At 38.0% G+C, this 17,353-nt stretch overlaps 1 protein-coding gene across 3 annotated transcripts in view; it reads left to right on the forward strand.

Moving 5' to 3' along the window:
- ANKIB1 (ankyrin repeat and IBR domain containing 1) overlaps positions 1-17,353 on the forward strand; it is a 59,832-nt gene that overhangs the window by 32,731 nt on the left and 9,748 nt on the right. For all 3 annotated transcript variants that reach the window (XM_044425134.1, XM_044425136.1, XM_044425135.1), the window contains exons 7-17: positions 1,247-1,335; positions 2,324-2,468; positions 3,344-3,510; positions 5,987-6,075; positions 7,636-7,766; positions 11,367-11,501; positions 12,565-12,651; positions 12,747-12,813; positions 13,357-13,502; positions 14,335-14,513; positions 15,586-15,637. In XM_044425134.1, coding sequence (XP_044281069.1) covers positions 1,247-1,335; positions 2,324-2,468; positions 3,344-3,510; positions 5,987-6,075; positions 7,636-7,766; positions 11,367-11,501; positions 12,565-12,651; positions 12,747-12,813; positions 13,357-13,502; positions 14,335-14,513; positions 15,586-15,637 — 1,287 coding nt within the window. The remainder of the gene's footprint in view (positions 1-1,246; positions 1,336-2,323; positions 2,469-3,343; positions 3,511-5,986; positions 6,076-7,635; positions 7,767-11,366; positions 11,502-12,564; positions 12,652-12,746; positions 12,814-13,356; positions 13,503-14,334; positions 14,514-15,585; positions 15,638-17,353) is intronic.

Consider the following 17,353-nt stretch of genomic DNA (forward strand, 5'->3'; position numbering starts at 1 on the left):
TTTGTATGGGGATCAGCCCTTTATTTATTTATCTTCTATACTGCCCAGCAGCTGAGGCTGTCTTGTTTCTAAATGATCTTGTATTAAGGTTCAGTGATGAGAGGTGCAAGTTTGTTGATGAAACCAAATCATGTGGGGAATTAAAACAAAAAAAGGTTGAGAAGAGTTTCAAAAGCATATCTTCAAAACTGGGAGAACGGGCATCAAATGGTCAAATGTGGTTCAAATGTAAAGCGATACATGTTAGAGCAAAAAAATCTCAGCTTTATACAAATTTGCACAGAAGAGCACTAGTAGTTTTGTAGAGAATTCTAGCTTTTCACTTGTATTCTATCCAATTTCTTAACTGTATTTGTCCAGCTTAATGCCACCCTTCTCAGCCAGAAAACAACACTCTCTGTCTACATTGTAAAGGTCAACCCACTAATATTCTTATAGATTATAAGGAACCTTACTATGCAGGCTTGTCCAGTAAGATCAGCACAGATTGTGATATTCGAAAGGTCTTTTTATTATACTAGGAAAAGCTCTTGTGGAAAACTTTATTCATCTGCAGTTGTGACATTAAGGTTTGCATTCGGTGGGGTAGGGTAACTAAAACAACCCAGTGAGGATTAAGCATGCTCAGTTGCTATGGCATATGGAATTGGAAAAACAAACTGAAAACCTGACTGCAGGGTAAGAAAGTAGAGATTTGCTACAAGTCCCATTTGTTCTCACAGTAGTCCCCTTCTCCAAGAGTGTAGCGTTACATGCTAATGATAAAGAAATCTGCTGTGTCTGCATCTCTGTTAACTGTTCACCAAAAACACATCTGTCTCTTTTTTCTCAGCACAAGCCACCTGATTTTCCCATACTACAAAGTAGAATACAATATACTTAAAGGATGTAACTCAGAAATAATGGTGCCAAATGTGATAAGAGTGCAAAAAGAGCCAGCATGCTGTAATAATGAGTGTGTCAAGCTAAGTCTAGGAAGACCCAGAGCTGAATTTCATGATATTTGCTGGGTAACCTTTGGGCATTCAGTATCTCAGCCTAACCTTTCTTCACAGGGCTGTTTTGAGGTTTAAATGGTGGGTGGGAAGAAGCATGTTATGACCCCTTTCACTTACTTTATCAATGAAATAAATAAAAAGGAATTACAAAAAGAGAATGCCACATGTCAGACTAGATTGTTAAATATAAGAGTTTCTCATGTGGTTTGCAAAAGTGGTTTTTCTTACACGATTCTTTTCATCTGCAGTGTGAAATTTGTATGTGTAATATTTCTGTATTTGAAGACCCAGTGGATATGCCTTGTGGACATGAGTTTTGTAGAGCATGTTGGGAGGCGTAAGTATGCATTTGGGTATTTTTCTCTAAACCTGAGATGAACATCATTGAAGCATCTGAGGCCAGTTCCCCCAACACCCTGGGGACTTCACACAAAAATCCACCACTCAAATCTAATAGCATGGAGATAGCAGAAAGGTCACAAGGCTCTTAGCAAACCTTTTGTTAAAAGAAGAAATATGTGTGGGTTGCTAGTTGCTCCAAAAGCATATTACATGCCCCTGCTCTATACCAAGAATTCACAAGCTGCATGCATCTCTCAGCTGGTCCTGATGTAGTAAACATATCCAGTGGACCCTTGCCAACATTTCCCTGCAGACTAGTTCATCAGTTGGACTGTGGAGGGAACAACTCTGTTCCAGCATTGCTTTTAGCAGCACCAGGGCAACAGTTTCACTGGAAATCACTGGAGTGGTGGGAGAGGCTTTTGCCTCCAGTGATCCTGCCTCCAAGATCAGTTTTTCCACCTCTTTTATTGATGGAGAAACAGTAATATCAGTGGATAGTTTCTCAGTTCCATCCCCAACTCACCCTGCCAGCAATCTCTGATTCTCAGTGGGCAAGGAGTGGAGAGCATGTAAGCTCTAGGTTTGCTGCTGTTTGTTCTCATCACATCCCCTGATACCTTCCATTGCAGAAGCCTCTGCCCATCCATTTTGTTCTTCCTTTGGTCTGCCAGCATATAAGCAACCAAGCCATGGCATCTGGCAGTTCTTCCACCTCCCTTTCTTTTCCTCAGAATATTAGGTAGCTGAAGACTATGGCTTTGCTTTCCAACACATCCATCCAAAATGTATTTGGCATGACCACAAGGATGAATTTGGCATCTTCTTCCATTGTTGCTTAACTACAGCTTGTCATGAAGTCTAGGCCAAACACCCCCACCACCCCATAGTTAATGTTATCTCTGGTTTTGTTAAAACAAAGCAACTTGAAAGTTGATTTTTTGCTCCATAAATCATTTTCATTCCTGATATATATTTAAAAGGTTTTTGAATATGAAGATTCAAGAAGGTGAAGCTCATAATATTTTTTGCCCAGCATATGATTGCTTCCAGCTTGTTCCAGTGGAGATAATAGAAAGTGTGGTTTCCAAGGAGATGGATAAACGCTACCTTCAATTTGATATTAAGGTAAACTGTCAGATTAACAGCATGCGGCTAAAGCATCTGCCTGAATTGATTATCTAATTCCTTTTAGATAGGTTTTCTAAAATAACTATTTTAAGGCATGTTAAACATGAATGTAATTTATTTTTTTAAAGTGACTTGTTTTCCATGACAATTGCTGCTCAGAGTGGCTAATAATGGCTACTATATTGGAAGACAAATCACATTTTCATTCAGCCACCGTCTGGGTGCCCTATATTAGCTATTTTGGTTATAGAAGTTTTATCGTTCATTTGGGAAACGACACATTTTCTTCTTGATCCTGGAATTCCTCTGCATGTAGAAAAGACTAAAACAAGCCTCTTTCATGAACCAAAGCCCCTCTTTGCATCCCAGCTAAATCCACCAGCAGTCACCCATCATACAGTATGTTTCTAATACATGATAGTAATGTTTTCAGTTCTCTGATACCTTAATTTCATTGCATTTATGATCACAGGTAGCTAATGATGCATTTCTAGAATCAGTATTCATTTGCAGTTGTGAAATACTTTTCTTTGTCTTATATCCACATTAATTTCCTAACTGTATAGTATGTCATACTTTGGTTGGCTCAGGTGAATGAGTATTTGAGTTTTTAATCTATGTGCATAAAAATACATTATTATTTGAAATAGTTTACATAATATTTAGTATTATATAGTTTTTGACTGAATTTTACACATTACTATAACTACAGCTAACTGTCTAGCTGGATAAATGATTGTTATCTTTTATAATTTTTTAGGTTCTATGCCTGCTTTAAACTATAAAGATTTTACATCATCAAATTAAACTTTGTTTCAGTCATAAAGGTTTGATCCAAAATGACAACTAATTCCTTTCTCCCTTTTTTTCAGGCCTTTGTTGAAAATAATCCTTCAATTAAATGGTGTCCTACACCAGCCTGTGAAAGAGCAGTCAGGCTAACAAGACAAGGGTCAAATACGACTGGTTCAGAAGCACTTAATTTCCCATTGCTAAGAGCCCCTGCTGTGGATTGTGGGAAGGGGCATCTCTTCTGCTGGTTAGTAATGCTTCATTGTTTGATAGAAGTAGGTAACATTTGACGGTGTGGTTGCTCCTTTGGTGAAGATAAAGCCTGCCAAATTTTAGACATACAGGTTCTGTGCATTTTGTACTTTACTGGTTTAGGATGGCAGAGAAACAGCAACAGCTCTAATCCTTTGTATTGTCTAATGTGAAATTGCTATGAAAATAGAACTGCCCCTTGGTAATAACTCTACCAAATTACCAAACAACAGATACAAGGGATGCAGGTTAGGAAAAGATCCTAAACCTGTTTCACAGTTACATTTTAAGACTTAAAGCCAAAATAAGGCAGACGGGATGGGATGGGATGGGATGGGTGCAGGAAAATGTCACACAGCTAATACTGTATAACTAGTTGTGAGAAAGATTAACAAGCAACAGCAAAAATAAACGTAACTTTTAAAAGTTACCCTTAAAAATATCGGTAAGTGGGCAGAATGAAAAAGAAGGTTTTAGGAAAAGGACCCTAACAGATCCTCTCACAAAAAAGTTCTGCAGCACATTATTATTTTCTGCTGAGACAGAAATAGGAAAAGGACAGAAGCCTTGAACAAAGGTTTCATTAATCGAATCCCTTCGTACAACAGTAGTTTCAGAGCTACATCTCCTTTATGCTACCAGGTATTTCCTATATCAAGGAAATAGCTTTTTTTTCAGACTACCTTTCTGAAGCCCTTTCAAGCCCTAAACAACAGGATGGCTTAGTTTCCATTCTGGACACTTCGGAGGGAAACCCAATTTTGCTCAGGGAGGCTCAGACTCTCTCTGAAATAGCCAAATTTTACTCAGGATTTGGCCATATGATATGCACTTATGTGTGTGCATGTACACATGTGCACACACTCAGATTTCAAGAGTAGCATAAATTCAGAGCAGGGGGCATGTTGAAAGCTGATAGTTGCTATTTATAATATGGCAATTACTTTTATTTTCTTGCTAATGTTTTTCTTTGGTCATTTGTCTGATGAGCACAATTTGTCTGATTCGATTGTGTGGCCATTCTTTTATCTCCTCTCCTCTCCACACAAAAAAGCATTTGAAAAGAAAAAGAAATTATTTGATCCAGAGAAATGCAGATTGTTCTGTCCATGATGCTTTATTTCTGACATAGTGCTAATCTTAGTAGTTTTACTTTGTGTAAGTTAGATGTACAGCAGATGTCTGAAGCTATTTTATTTTATTTCCCATAAAAGAGCGAGTCGTGACCGATCTGGAAATCTTATTGACACATTTACACCCAGGCACCATCTGGAACCAGTGTAACTTCCATTTCAGAAAACTGATTGCTTCTTTTTAAACTAGCTGTAATAATCTGAGAAATATGTGAAGAACTTCTGGGTTGTTCTCAAGAAAACTCTCTTCATTCATGATAAAGTACCTTAACTGGTTAAAAACAGAAAGGGATATATTGCATATGCTCATCTGTCAAAAAACAATGTGTTATTAAATTAATTACCTTAGTTACAGAAGCTACAAATAGTCCTTTTACCTTTACAAAGCACCAAGAATATTGGTGCCTTGGGTTTTTTTAATGCAACTGTGGTATAAATACTTTTAAAGACATTACATGTTTGTCTTGCCTAACAGTTGGCAACATACAGTGTAGACAGTTATTTTAGTCTGTCTCCCATCAGATACGATGCATGACTTAATGCTATAGGAAGGCTGAATCAAGATAACTGCTTCCAACTATTGCTATACTTCTCCATCCATTGAAGATCTGCCCTTCTTCCCTAATTCCTACTAGTTATTGAATTAGTCTGTGAGGGTTGTTTTGAGACGGGTAGATACTTCAGCCAGCAAAGTAGTAGAGCAGGGACAGAAGGGCTATCTCTCATTTCTGCAGGAGATAGCTTCAGTCACATCAGTATCCCATAGAAAGGGGAGGAACGCCATTTCTTATTTCTTTCATGGCTCTGCCTCCTACAGAAAAGCAGGATTAATCTTTGCTCCCAGTTACTTTCACTGCAGAAATCTTCCTTGTCTCTCTGTCAGTTCTTAAATGGGAACTACCAGAACAGTATGAAAAATTTAGCACTTCAAAATAAATGTGAAAAATAATTAACCACTGTAACTTAGAATAAAATAGAGGGAATCAAGCAGAAACCCTAAGTAATGGGGCAGAATCCCTAAGTAACAAGGGTAGGAACACTGCACACATGCAAAAGTAACACGACAGGAAAGTAGTCCCACCCCCTCCAAATCTTCCTGATCAGAACACAGCTTCATAGCATGTACAGTTTCTTGGATACCCTTTCTGATCTTTGTACGTCCTCCTTTGGATGCATACTTAGACATCTTAGCAAAACGTAACTGAAGTTTCATAAAATTAAACTTACTTGCTTTCTTGCACTGATTAAGAACTCATATTCTTTAATTCATGGTTGGTTGGCTTTTTTAAAAAAAGGAGTTCAGTCTTCACAATTTTAAACCTGGGATCAATTTTTCAGGGAGTGTCTGGGTGAAGCACATGAACCCTGTGACTGTGAAACATGGAAAAACTGGCTGCAAAAGATAACTGAAATGAAACCAGAAGAGCGTAAGAATGCCCATTATGGTCTTTTTAAATTCAATTTGTAGTAATTCTCCATGATTATATAATAGAAAATCTTTATGTACCAGTAAGGAAAAATAGCCTCTTTCCAGAACAGAGAGCATTACCACCTAAATTGAATGTGAACAAGCTAGGGAGATGATATGAGCAGTGAGGAGAAACTGTGTTTTCTCAAACTTGCCTGATAAGATGAACTGGTTTTAATAAAGCATGGGTAAGTAGCAGATAATTTGAATTGATCTTGGCTGATTGGGCAAAGTTTTCTGTAGAGTGTGACTTGCATTTTTATTAATGAGACATCTGAATTTCTGATTTCACTGCTTTAGGTGAAAAGTTTGAAATGTTAGACTTAAAAATCAATATTTACAGGGAGTAGGACTCAGATATAGGTGTATGCAGCTGGGCTGGAGTCTCCCTTCTGCCCACAGCAGTCCTTGCAGCCACCTGAAAATGCCATGCGGAGGATTGGGTGACCCTGTTGAATGAGGTGAGCTGTGGAGAAGGGAAATCTCTAAAAATCAGGCAAAGATACATTCTGTAAGCTGTAACCTTCCATCAGTGGAGGGTCGATGAGATTCTGGATATAACCGCTGGAATCATAATGAATATTGCAGACCTAAGTTCGAACAGTTTAATTTTAACAAAGATAAACAAGATATGGCCTTGTTTAAATTATATTGAAAGTCAGGGTTTGATGACTGAAAATAATTTCATGATTGAATCTATTATTCATGAGATATTGTAAGGTGCAAGTTACTTTTAATAACTGTAGGGACTTGAAACTAAAATGTAACCAAAGAAGCAACATTTCAGGTTATTTATTCATTTAAACACATTTATATGCTGTCTAATATTTCAGTGCACTCTCAAGACAGTTTACAAAGACAATAACAACACATCAGCAGTTCAATTAAAAAGCAATATACAATATATAAAATATATGATAAAACCATTCAAACATTAAAATACTGGGAAAATAAAAAGGTTTTAGCCTGGCACCAAAAAGAATAAAGAGGCAGTGCAGGCATACCTCTCTGGGCAGCAGATTTCCAAGTCAAAATCTATATTTATAAATACAAATCTGTATAATTTATACAGGTAAGATATAGTTTATATTCATCAAACAAAATACTGTTTCTTGTTAAGCATTGCAGAAATCAAATGCTTTCCAATACTTTTAATTGGGTGGAATGTTTATTATAGTAAACAAGTTTAAAATTATTTAGGAAATTAAATGGAAAATTGCAAAAGCTGGCAGAAAGGATAGGTGTGCAAGTAATCTTTCATTATGTTGCCTTTTAGCAGTTAGATCAGACTATTTGATTAGTTATAGATTTTTCTAGTGCTTGCTACATCGTTCTGGCTTATGGGGGGAAAAACCTATCTGAAATTCATTTTTGACTTACAAGAGGGTGTTAGAATGAATTCCAGTACATTTTAAAAATATTCTAATTACACACTTAGAAATTTTTGAAAATGCAGTGATGACTTTTGCTTTTAATACAATATATACATAAAGCCTTAACTTTGTGTCCCTTTTCAAAGTTGTGGGAGTTAGTGAGGCTTACGAAGATGCTGCCAACTGTTTATGGTTACTCACAAACTCTAAACCATGCGCCAATTGCAAATCTCCAATTCAGAAGAATGAAGGCTGCAACCATATGCAGTGTGCAAAAGTAAGCAAAGACTGTTGAAAGAATACTGTATTTCTCATATAAAAAATTACAACTAAGTTTACTTTGTGCATTTCTAAAGATGGTGTTCATGTTACTCTTAACAATCAGTCTCTTGCTCCATCTCAAAACTAGCTCTTTATTAATTTTTGGACAAGATTCCATTTCGATCCCTTCTCATAGCCGGAACTCTCCGTGTGGTTTACAACAATCCATAAAGCAGGCAATAAATAACATAAAATCAGAAAAAATAAAAAGTTTAAAACAGCTAAAACAAACAAGAATGCCTCTGCAAAACACCTGGATTGGGTTGTCACCCTCAAACCTTAGGTGGCCAAATAAGTCCTTAAAAGCCTTGGAGAAGAGGGCCATCTTAATCTTGTACTGAAAAGATGACAATTTTGGTACACCTGGGCTGCAGTGGGAAGGTTGTTCTATAGAAGGGGGCCACCCCAGAGAAAGCTCCTTCCTTGTTCCCATCCTCCACACCTCCTTTGGAGTTAACACTTAGAGGAAGGCCCCACAGGTTGAGCATACTGTCTGACCAGATCATGGTTGGGAGAAATGCTCCGACAGGTATTGCAATCCTAAACCATGAATTGGGACTGGAAGCATACAGGCAGACAATGAAAGTAAGCCAGAACCAGTTTTATGTGTTTGGGCCTACAGATCCTGGGTATTAATCTGTCTGCTACATTCTGAACTGTCTTGAAGGGCAGCCCTACCTGGAGTGCATTACAATAATCTAATTTAGAGATATCAGAGCATAGATTGCTGACGCCAGGTTATCCCTGTTCAGATAGGGTTGTAGCTGGGCCACCAGCTGAAGCTGGTAGAAGGCACTCTGAGCCACTGAGGCCACTTGAGTCTCCAGTGTCAAAAGTGGATTAGGGACCACACCCAAGCTACAAACATGCAACCTCATCTAGAACAGCTTGAAGTCCTTCCGTTTGGTCAATGGAATCACCCACAAACAGCATCTCAGTCTTGTCAGGAGTGAGCTTCACTTTGTTAGAACTCTTCCAGTCGATTGTCATAGCCAAACACCAGTTTAGCACAACCACAGCTTTATCTGCTGATGGTGTAAAGGAGAAATAAAGCTGCATATTACAAGCAAACTGATGGCAATGCACTCCAAAACTCTGGATTATCCCACTCAGTGGGATAATCCAGATACTAGTATGGAGGACAGAACTCCATGCTGGAGAATCCACAGGGCTGAACAATATTCCCCAAGCACCACCATCCAACTAGGATCAGAGACAGCCATCCAAGTAGGAGCAGAATCATTACAATGTAGTGCCCCCAGCTTTCTCTCCAGACATAGCTCATCATTCAGGGCAACCAAGGCTATTTCTGTGCCAAAACCAGACCTGAACCCTGACTGAATTTGATGCAGATAATCCATCTCATCCCAAAGTGCCTGGAGTTGAATGGCAGTGACCCTCTCGAGAACCTTACCCAGGAAAAGAATATTTTCTACCAGTCTAAAGTTATTCAGATATTCTGGAACAAGGGAGGGTTTCTTCAGATGTGGTCTCATCACTGCCTCTTTAAGGCAGAATGGGATTTCTCCCTCTAGCAAAAAGGCATTAATCCTCTCCATGTTCCAGCTAGTTATTCCATCCTTGCTGCCTTTTATAAGCCAGAAGGGGCCAGCATCCAGTTCAGAGATTGGTTACATGAGCCTGTCCACACAGTTTGCCAACATCATTGAGCTGTCCCAGCTGAAACTCATCCAATTAAACTGAACCAGGCTGTGCTCTGGTTATCTCCACAGATTCAACTGTTTTAACTATGGAGTACAAGCCCATGTGGATGTAAGAGATTTTTTTCCTGGAAGTGCACAATGCGTAAATTATAGCAGGCCTGAGATAGTTCCATGATGTCCTTAAGGCCAGAATGTAATAAGCCCTGGACAACCTTGAAAAGCTCTCTTGCACAGTAAAGGGTAAACTGAATAATGGCAGTGAGATACTGTCTCTTTGCCACCCTCACTGCCTCAAAAAGTATCTGACCAGGTTTCTTTTACATTCTTTGGGAGCTTTCTCCACTGGCACTCAAGTTGTCTCCTAAATTGTTTCACTGCTCTCAGCTCTGTGTTGTACCACTTATCCGTATGAACTTTACAACGGAGAGGGCGCTTAGGAGCAATCATGTCAGTCTCCCAGGTCATTTCTACATCATGACCAGGGCTTCAACAAGAGCACCTGTCATATCAGCTGGAAAATCCCCCAAAGCCCTCATGGAACCATTTGAATCCATTAGCCTTTAGGGATGACCATCTTAATGCCCCCCACTTCACCCAAGGAAAAATACATTGCCAGTCTAAATCTCAGAAAGCAATGATTTAACTATGACAATGGCTGAGTCAAAGCACACCGCCCCACACACACAGAGATCCCATCCTCATATCTGGCTGAAAAGATCAAGTATCGAGTATGGCCTACTACATGCAGCAAGCTGATGCCATGCTGAGACAGTCCCTTAGCATGAATGTTGACATCTTCCATAAGCAACAGCTTGAGGGACTCCACATCCAAGACCACCTACATCAGCTCAGGTAGGGAGACTGATGGGTTGCAGGGTGGTCAGTACATCAGCAGCATCCGCAATCTGTCCAGCTAGCCTGACACAATACAAGATGCAGACACTCCAAACTAGTCATTGGACAGACAGGACACCTGGAGAGACTCTCTCGCTCCCTCAACTGGTAACTTCAATGGCAGTCTCTCTCCCATTTAAGGAGTCTAATGTACATATGTAGGTTGCTTCACCTACATAGCATTCGAAACATGGAAATGGAATCCAGACAACGCTCCAAACACTTTTGTTAGGGTCAAGCTAGGCAGAACACCAATTATGTGAATGTAATCAAAGCTGGTAGTCTTCTTTATGCTATGTTCATAGCAGTCATGGAAAAGCTGGAGTTGCTTTGGAATTATTGGGAGTAGAGAGGAGAATTTTAGGTGTACAACATTTCCCAGTAAACATCATTTTGCAGCTGTCATCTCCTTTTTCTAGCTTCAGATTGGATCTTTTCATAGGCTAAGTTCAGATGAATGAGCATAGGCAAGTCTCAAGGTTTCCCAAGGGAGCTTACCCTCTGTCACAGTAATGAAAAACAGATTGGAAACACTATCTTCCTGGTTTAAATCAACTGTCGTTTGGCATTACATCAAAAACAAAGCAAATTGTGGTTGGTTTATTGAAGTAAGATCAAGCAGTTTAGAAAGACTGTATGTATTAATGTAACACTGAACTATATCCAAACTGGTTCAACATATTAATAGTTACTAGTGAACTTAAGGTTAGGGTTACATCTTGAACAGATGCACTGCACAAGCTAACCTGCAAATTAATTATAAGAATGAGCCATACTGGTGATTGATATGTTTTTACTCAAAAGAATCAGGCCATAGTGTTTGTAAATGCTATGTCAGAACAAAGGTTCAAGCCAAATTTTCATAAGGCAGTATAGCCTTTGAATAATAGTGTGGGAAAAACATTCTGAATTTCTGTTGTTGTAATGCTCTAGATTTCACTGCAACAAAGCTTTGACACAACCAGATTAAGACATTAGTTCTCTTCTTCCCCTTGAAGTGTAAATATGATTTCTGTTGGATTTGCCTGGAAGAATGGAAGAAACATAGTTCTTCCACTGGAGGTTATTATAGATGTACTCGCTATGAAGTAATTCAGCACGTAGAGGAACAGTCTAAGGAAATGACAGCAGAGGTAAGAAATTGACCAGTTAGAAAAAGCACAGAACTACTGACTGTCCATCTGTCTGCCTGTCTGTCCGTCCTTCCTTTCGAGCAGATCTTTCTTATTTTTCATCTTCATTGAACTCTTTATACTGCTAACCAGACATCCCCAAATGCTTTGATAATTATCACTCAATTCTGAGTTTGTACCATTCTTCACTGAGAATCTCAGAAGCACAACACAAAGTTGATCATCAGCCCCTTCTTTCCTGAGCCTCAGATTCAGGGGAGAAGCAGGGTCTCTTTTGTGACATTGCCTTGTGCTTTGGAGACATTGTGGCAATGCCATCCCCTGCATGTTTATTCATAATTGAGCCCCACTGTTTTAGTTGGTCTTATTCTCTGGAGCATGTGTGTAGGACTGAATCCTGGCAGTCTTCAAAATCCAGCACAGTGAGAGAAAAGGTCTTGCCCTTCACCCATAACTTCTATACATTTCAAAAACATTAGGGAGGGATGAGATCACTGATGACCAAAACTCGGCCAAAATTTGCAGACTATTCCTACCAATTCAATTCAGTGGGGAGGTTTTTTATACATTTTGGATTTGTCCATGGATTCTGCCATCTCCAAGGCCTGAAACCAGCAGGACTAGAAAGGTAGAGGAGGTTGTTGCTTTAGGACTACCACCTACTATAGCAGATTTTAAGAAAGAAAAGACAGACAACAGACAGATGCTTCCCTCATCCTGTAGTCCTCAAACAGTTGCTATAGTTGTAGTTAGTAAACAGGGACACTCTCAAGCATTCAGTTCTTTGTTCCTTTTCTTAAGTCATTTTATGTAGTGAGGAGAAAGTTGGTATCCAAGTTTGTCAACCTCTTAACTTATTTTGACTTTTGCATTCTGTAAGTTGTATTTTGGGTGGCTGATTGCTTCACCAAAAATTCTTTATCATGCTGTTTGTGAATAAAACTCTACTATTTACAGTTTAAATGGTTGAATGCACACTTGCTTTTGCCTATAAGTGATAAATTCAAATCAGCCTCATACATTGATGATTTTTTTCTCTTTATTTCCTGTAATTATTTTTCAGGCTGAAAAGAAACACAAAAGATTTCAAGAACTTGATAGATTTATGCACTATTACACAAGGTTTAAGAACCATGAGCTCAGCTATCAAGTATGGTTGTAAATAGTTCCTTAAAATTATTTTCCAGCTTTATTAATTCAAAACATCAAGTTTTATCACATTTTTTAATCCCTCCCTACTTTTAGTTAGAACAGCGCCTTCTCAAAACAGCCAAAGAAAAGATGGAGCAGCTAAGCAGAGCTCTCAGTGGAAGTAAGTGTATCAGTGTTTTTGTGATACCTTCTGGCACTCAGAATAAAGAACTTGTATTTTCAAAAAACATTTATTTCTAATGGCTATTTATTTTCCCTTCCAAGGTGAGCGTTTTTCTGATTTGACCTTCTTACTTTGGATAACAGGCTAATGCAATATTATATTGTATTATATGGCATTCAGTTTGTGTCTTCTATTGTCTAGACATTCTCTGCAATGACATTATATCAGCTAATATCTTCCCACACCCCAGATGTCATAAATTCTTCTCTGGAATACCAGAGCAGTAGTTTAGTGTGATTAACTTTCTTTGGATCTGGGCCAATGTCACTGCAGTTTTGTGAACTGAGAAATCTGAATGCAGTCAGATAGTGAACCTATTTATAGAAATATTCCTATTTACTGTCTAGATTACAATTTGAGAAGCAGCCCTAATTTTACAGAAACACTTTATACTAAGTTTAGAAAAAAACCCTGCTGTTGAAAAAGTCATTACATTAGCAGGTGGATAACAAAACACTATTTGCAATACTTCTTTTGTAGCTGAAGGAGGTTGCCCAGATACTACGTTCATTGAAGATGCAGTACATGAACTCCTTAAAACTCGACGCATCCTGAAGTGTTCTTACCCATATGGATTCTTTCTAGAACCAAAAAGCACAAAGAAAGAAATATTTGAACTTATGCAGGTAATGGATGCTCCAGTGGTGGTTTCTTCCACAATTAATATTTTACATTTTACTGGTTATGAATATAGAATAGGTCTTTCAACAGTGCTGAAGTCCAACTAATTTTCCTTAGATTTGCATTCTGAGGACACACTCCAGCCAAAGATGAGCATACACAATTCCCATTGAGTTCAGTGAAAGAGATCTAAACTCAGACTTAATCCTCCCTTGCGAATTAAGATTCTTAAAAGTACTTAACTCAGATGAATTGTGCCTTAGTGTATTGTTATACTGTTGTCATTCATCCTAATTGCCCACCAGTGCATCACTGGCATAGTGAGATGTGCATTCTTTATGTTATGTAATGGAAATTCTGAGTTTACAATATAAGGACTCAGTCCTCGGAATTTGTTTGTTTAAAACTTTTGTAGACCATCCCATTACCGAAGTTGTGGGATGGTTTAACAAATATATGTTGTTTTATTCCATTTGAAAGCACTTAGGCTTTTCAGGGCAAGGCATGGTAAAGCTGGCCAGGAACTATGAAGCATCCATACAGTTTGATCTATCTTCATCATAGATGTTTTACTTATTTATTTAAAATATTTCTTTGCTTCTCTTCAGAGCAGGAGTCCTCCCAAGGTAGCACATAAAAATAAAACATATTTTATTTTATATATTTATAAAATTAATGTGGTAATAAAAACCATAACAAACATTCTAAAAAACAATGACACTACCATTAAATAAAAACTTAGACAATTCAGCCAGATGCAGATGATATTGAATACTAGAAATTATTCTGTTATTCATCCTATGAGGTATTGTCACTAACATTTATTTTCTGTTATAGACAGACCTTGAAATGGTTACAGAGGACCTTGCTCAGAAAGTGAACAGGCCTTACCTGCGTACACCTCGTCATAAAATTATCCGTGCAGCATGCCATGTGCAGCAAAAGAGGCAAGAGTTCTTGGCCTCTGTAGCTCGGGGAGTTGCTCCTGCAGATTCTCCAGAAGCTCCAAGGCGCAGGTAACCTGATCATAATAGAGATTTGCACACCCAAAGAAGTTCAGGTTATAGCCACCAAATTGGGTAAGCCTGCCTTACACACTTGCTTGCTTAGAGAAATAATAGAGATAGCCCAGGTATGTTTGCTTTGCAGAATACATTTTTAAAACTCTACAATATTTGTTTCACAGTTTTAAATTGTTTGCAAATTTTAAGATGCCTTTGCTCATGGCCAAAATTTTAAGATGGGAAAGATTTATACATGAAACAACCTGCAAAAGATGTAGTGCTGCTGCTTAGTAACTGCAAAATACTGGTAGAATTTTTAAATGTTAAATGTATCTGCTTGGTATGTTTTATTATGAAAGTACCCAGCCAAGAAAAACAGCCTGTTGACTGTTGATTTTTTACATAGATACAGCAGTATTGCCAGTAACAGGGACTACAGCCCTGTAGAATTTGAGATAGAATAGAAATGCTAAATGTTTTGCTATGATAAACTGAGAATTTTGCATCAGAGGGAAGTTTTGAGGAAAGGGCATAAAGATTAATGAAAAGACAGTATCATATCATTATCCTAGGAATGAAATTCCAGAGGAAAGATGCAGGATAGGATAATCAATGAAGCTAAGGAAATTTGATGCATTTCTAATTAAAAGCAGAAACAAACAGAAAACAATCCAAAATAATAGACATAATTTGTTGCAAATTAAAATAGATTTCTCTGAACTCATTTTCAAATGCTGAAAAGTCTACGGCATAAAAGCTTGAACAGCATTTTTATTGTCTAATTCAAAATGTATTAAAAGATGTTAGGTTACAGACATAAAAAGCCCACCCAAAATGAACTGTTTCTCATATTATTGTGCTTTGTTTTGAAGTGTTTATGGATCATCATTAGTTCCTATTTAAAGTATTAGTTAAAACAGCAATTCCATTTTTAAGTTCTCCATACTTTCCTTGAGAGTAGTTAAATTTGCACATTAATAACTAACAGTTAAGTAGCAAGTTATTTTTGGTCTCAGTTTTGGTGAAGGCGGAACTATTCATAATTTATGCTATTCTTCAATAACAAAGTCTGTTTAACTTATAGCTTTGCTGGTGGAACATGGGATTGGGAATATTTAGGATTTGCATCCCCTGAGGTAATTTTTGTCACTTTTAATTATATAAATTTGCATATTATGGAAATGATTATATAATTTGACTGCATGATTAGCTTCCTAACGTTGTTGCAAACTGTTCCAAAGTTTGCAAAGTCTGGACAAGTGTTCTATTTTTTCTGCTTTACAATAGAAGGAAATATATTTAATTTTATATTTTAGGATTGGGATGTAAAAGATGAATCCCTATTCCGAGTGCTCACAGTGTGGCATTCTAGTTCCCCAGTTCCACTTTAGTTATAGCTGAGAAACCAGTGACAATTGTCCTAGCTACAGTAGCATCTGCTCACTCTCTCTTGCAAGTGAAGTTCTCTATGTGCTCATTATCAAAGAAGAAAACCCATACGTAAGGTGGTAATGGACAGGACATCCTTGCAAGTACTGCCACATTGTTCATCTGTCTGAGGTGGCTCTTGAATCAAAGCCAACAACCAACTGACAGCTGTAGTGTGATGTTCTGGTACAGTTAGTATTTTTCTTGATATTTCCCAGTTAGCTTTTGAATGTAAATGTCTTACATTTCAATGAAGTTTAAGTGCAGGCTTATACATATCGTGTTCCGCAGGCACTTCACCACAGATTTATCTTTCTCTAGTTTTAATTTAATTTGCAGCTTGTCAGCAGCTGTACAAAATGCAGGAGAGAAACCAGTATTGCTCTTTTTGATTAACCAGGAGAGGTTAATTTATAATTTATCATCACCTTTTGCAGCCTCTACCCATTTCGCTAGTATCAAAAGCACTGAGCTGAGACAGGTTTTCCACAGCTGGTGTGTAATGTTCAAAGGTATTTTTCATGAGTTTGTTGCCAAGCTATAAATGTTTGTTAACCAGTGTACCTTTGGAAATTTGCAGCACAATTAGTGTCATCATTTGTAGGCAGGGAATGACTGTGTTATTCCAGGGTGGTACACCTCTCCTAAGGGTTGAAGAGAACTAGGAGGACAGTAGGCAAAGAATCCCCATCTCTGCATGTGAGACAGCACAGTTAGCCCAGCCTAATCTGTCATGCAGGCACAGGAAGGAATTAACAAAAGGAAAGCAAATGCACAACAGGCATCGCACAGTGCAATCTTACAAAATAAAATGAGGCTATCCTGCAATGCAAGATATGATGTCTTGGAGAATGATAAAGATCTACTTCAGCATTCCTTCTGGATGTTTTGTTTGTGTCTTAAAGGGATAAGCACAATTCAGGGACAGTAACCCCTCCCCCTGCATTTGGTAAAATCCACGTATTTTTGTATATTTCCTTTTCTATTGTTGCTGGGTAACACCATGCTTGCAAGAATGTAGTTTGCTTCTTATAGGCAAATTGGCTTGCTTGTCTTTTCCCAGTTCTTTCTATAATGCTATGTTTTAAGTAATTAGATAGCAATAATAAAACTTATAAATTATTATAAAGGAGTAACGTATGTTTACATACAAAGAGTACACAGTATTTGTGTCCTGCTCTTCAACCTTAGTGCTATGAAAGATGTGAGGGCATTATTTGATGCTGTGCCTTTAGACTGTAAAATTGACCATATTATGCAAATTAGTTCAGGGTTCCAACTAAGCATTAGGGAAGGAAAAAAACCATGACATTACCAGCATCGGACAAAAGATGTGTTAGCGGCTGTAGTCTTGTAATTGACTTGGGCCAACCAATTGTTTCTGAGAAGCTGAGCTATCCCATGTACAAGAATCAGCATCTAAT

Source organism: Varanus komodoensis, unplaced genomic scaffold, assembly GCF_004798865.1.
Source record: "Varanus komodoensis strain SLA01 unplaced genomic scaffold, ASM479886v1 scaffold15, whole genome shotgun sequence".
Lineage (NCBI taxonomy): Eukaryota > Metazoa > Chordata > Lepidosauria > Squamata > Varanidae > Varanus > Varanus komodoensis.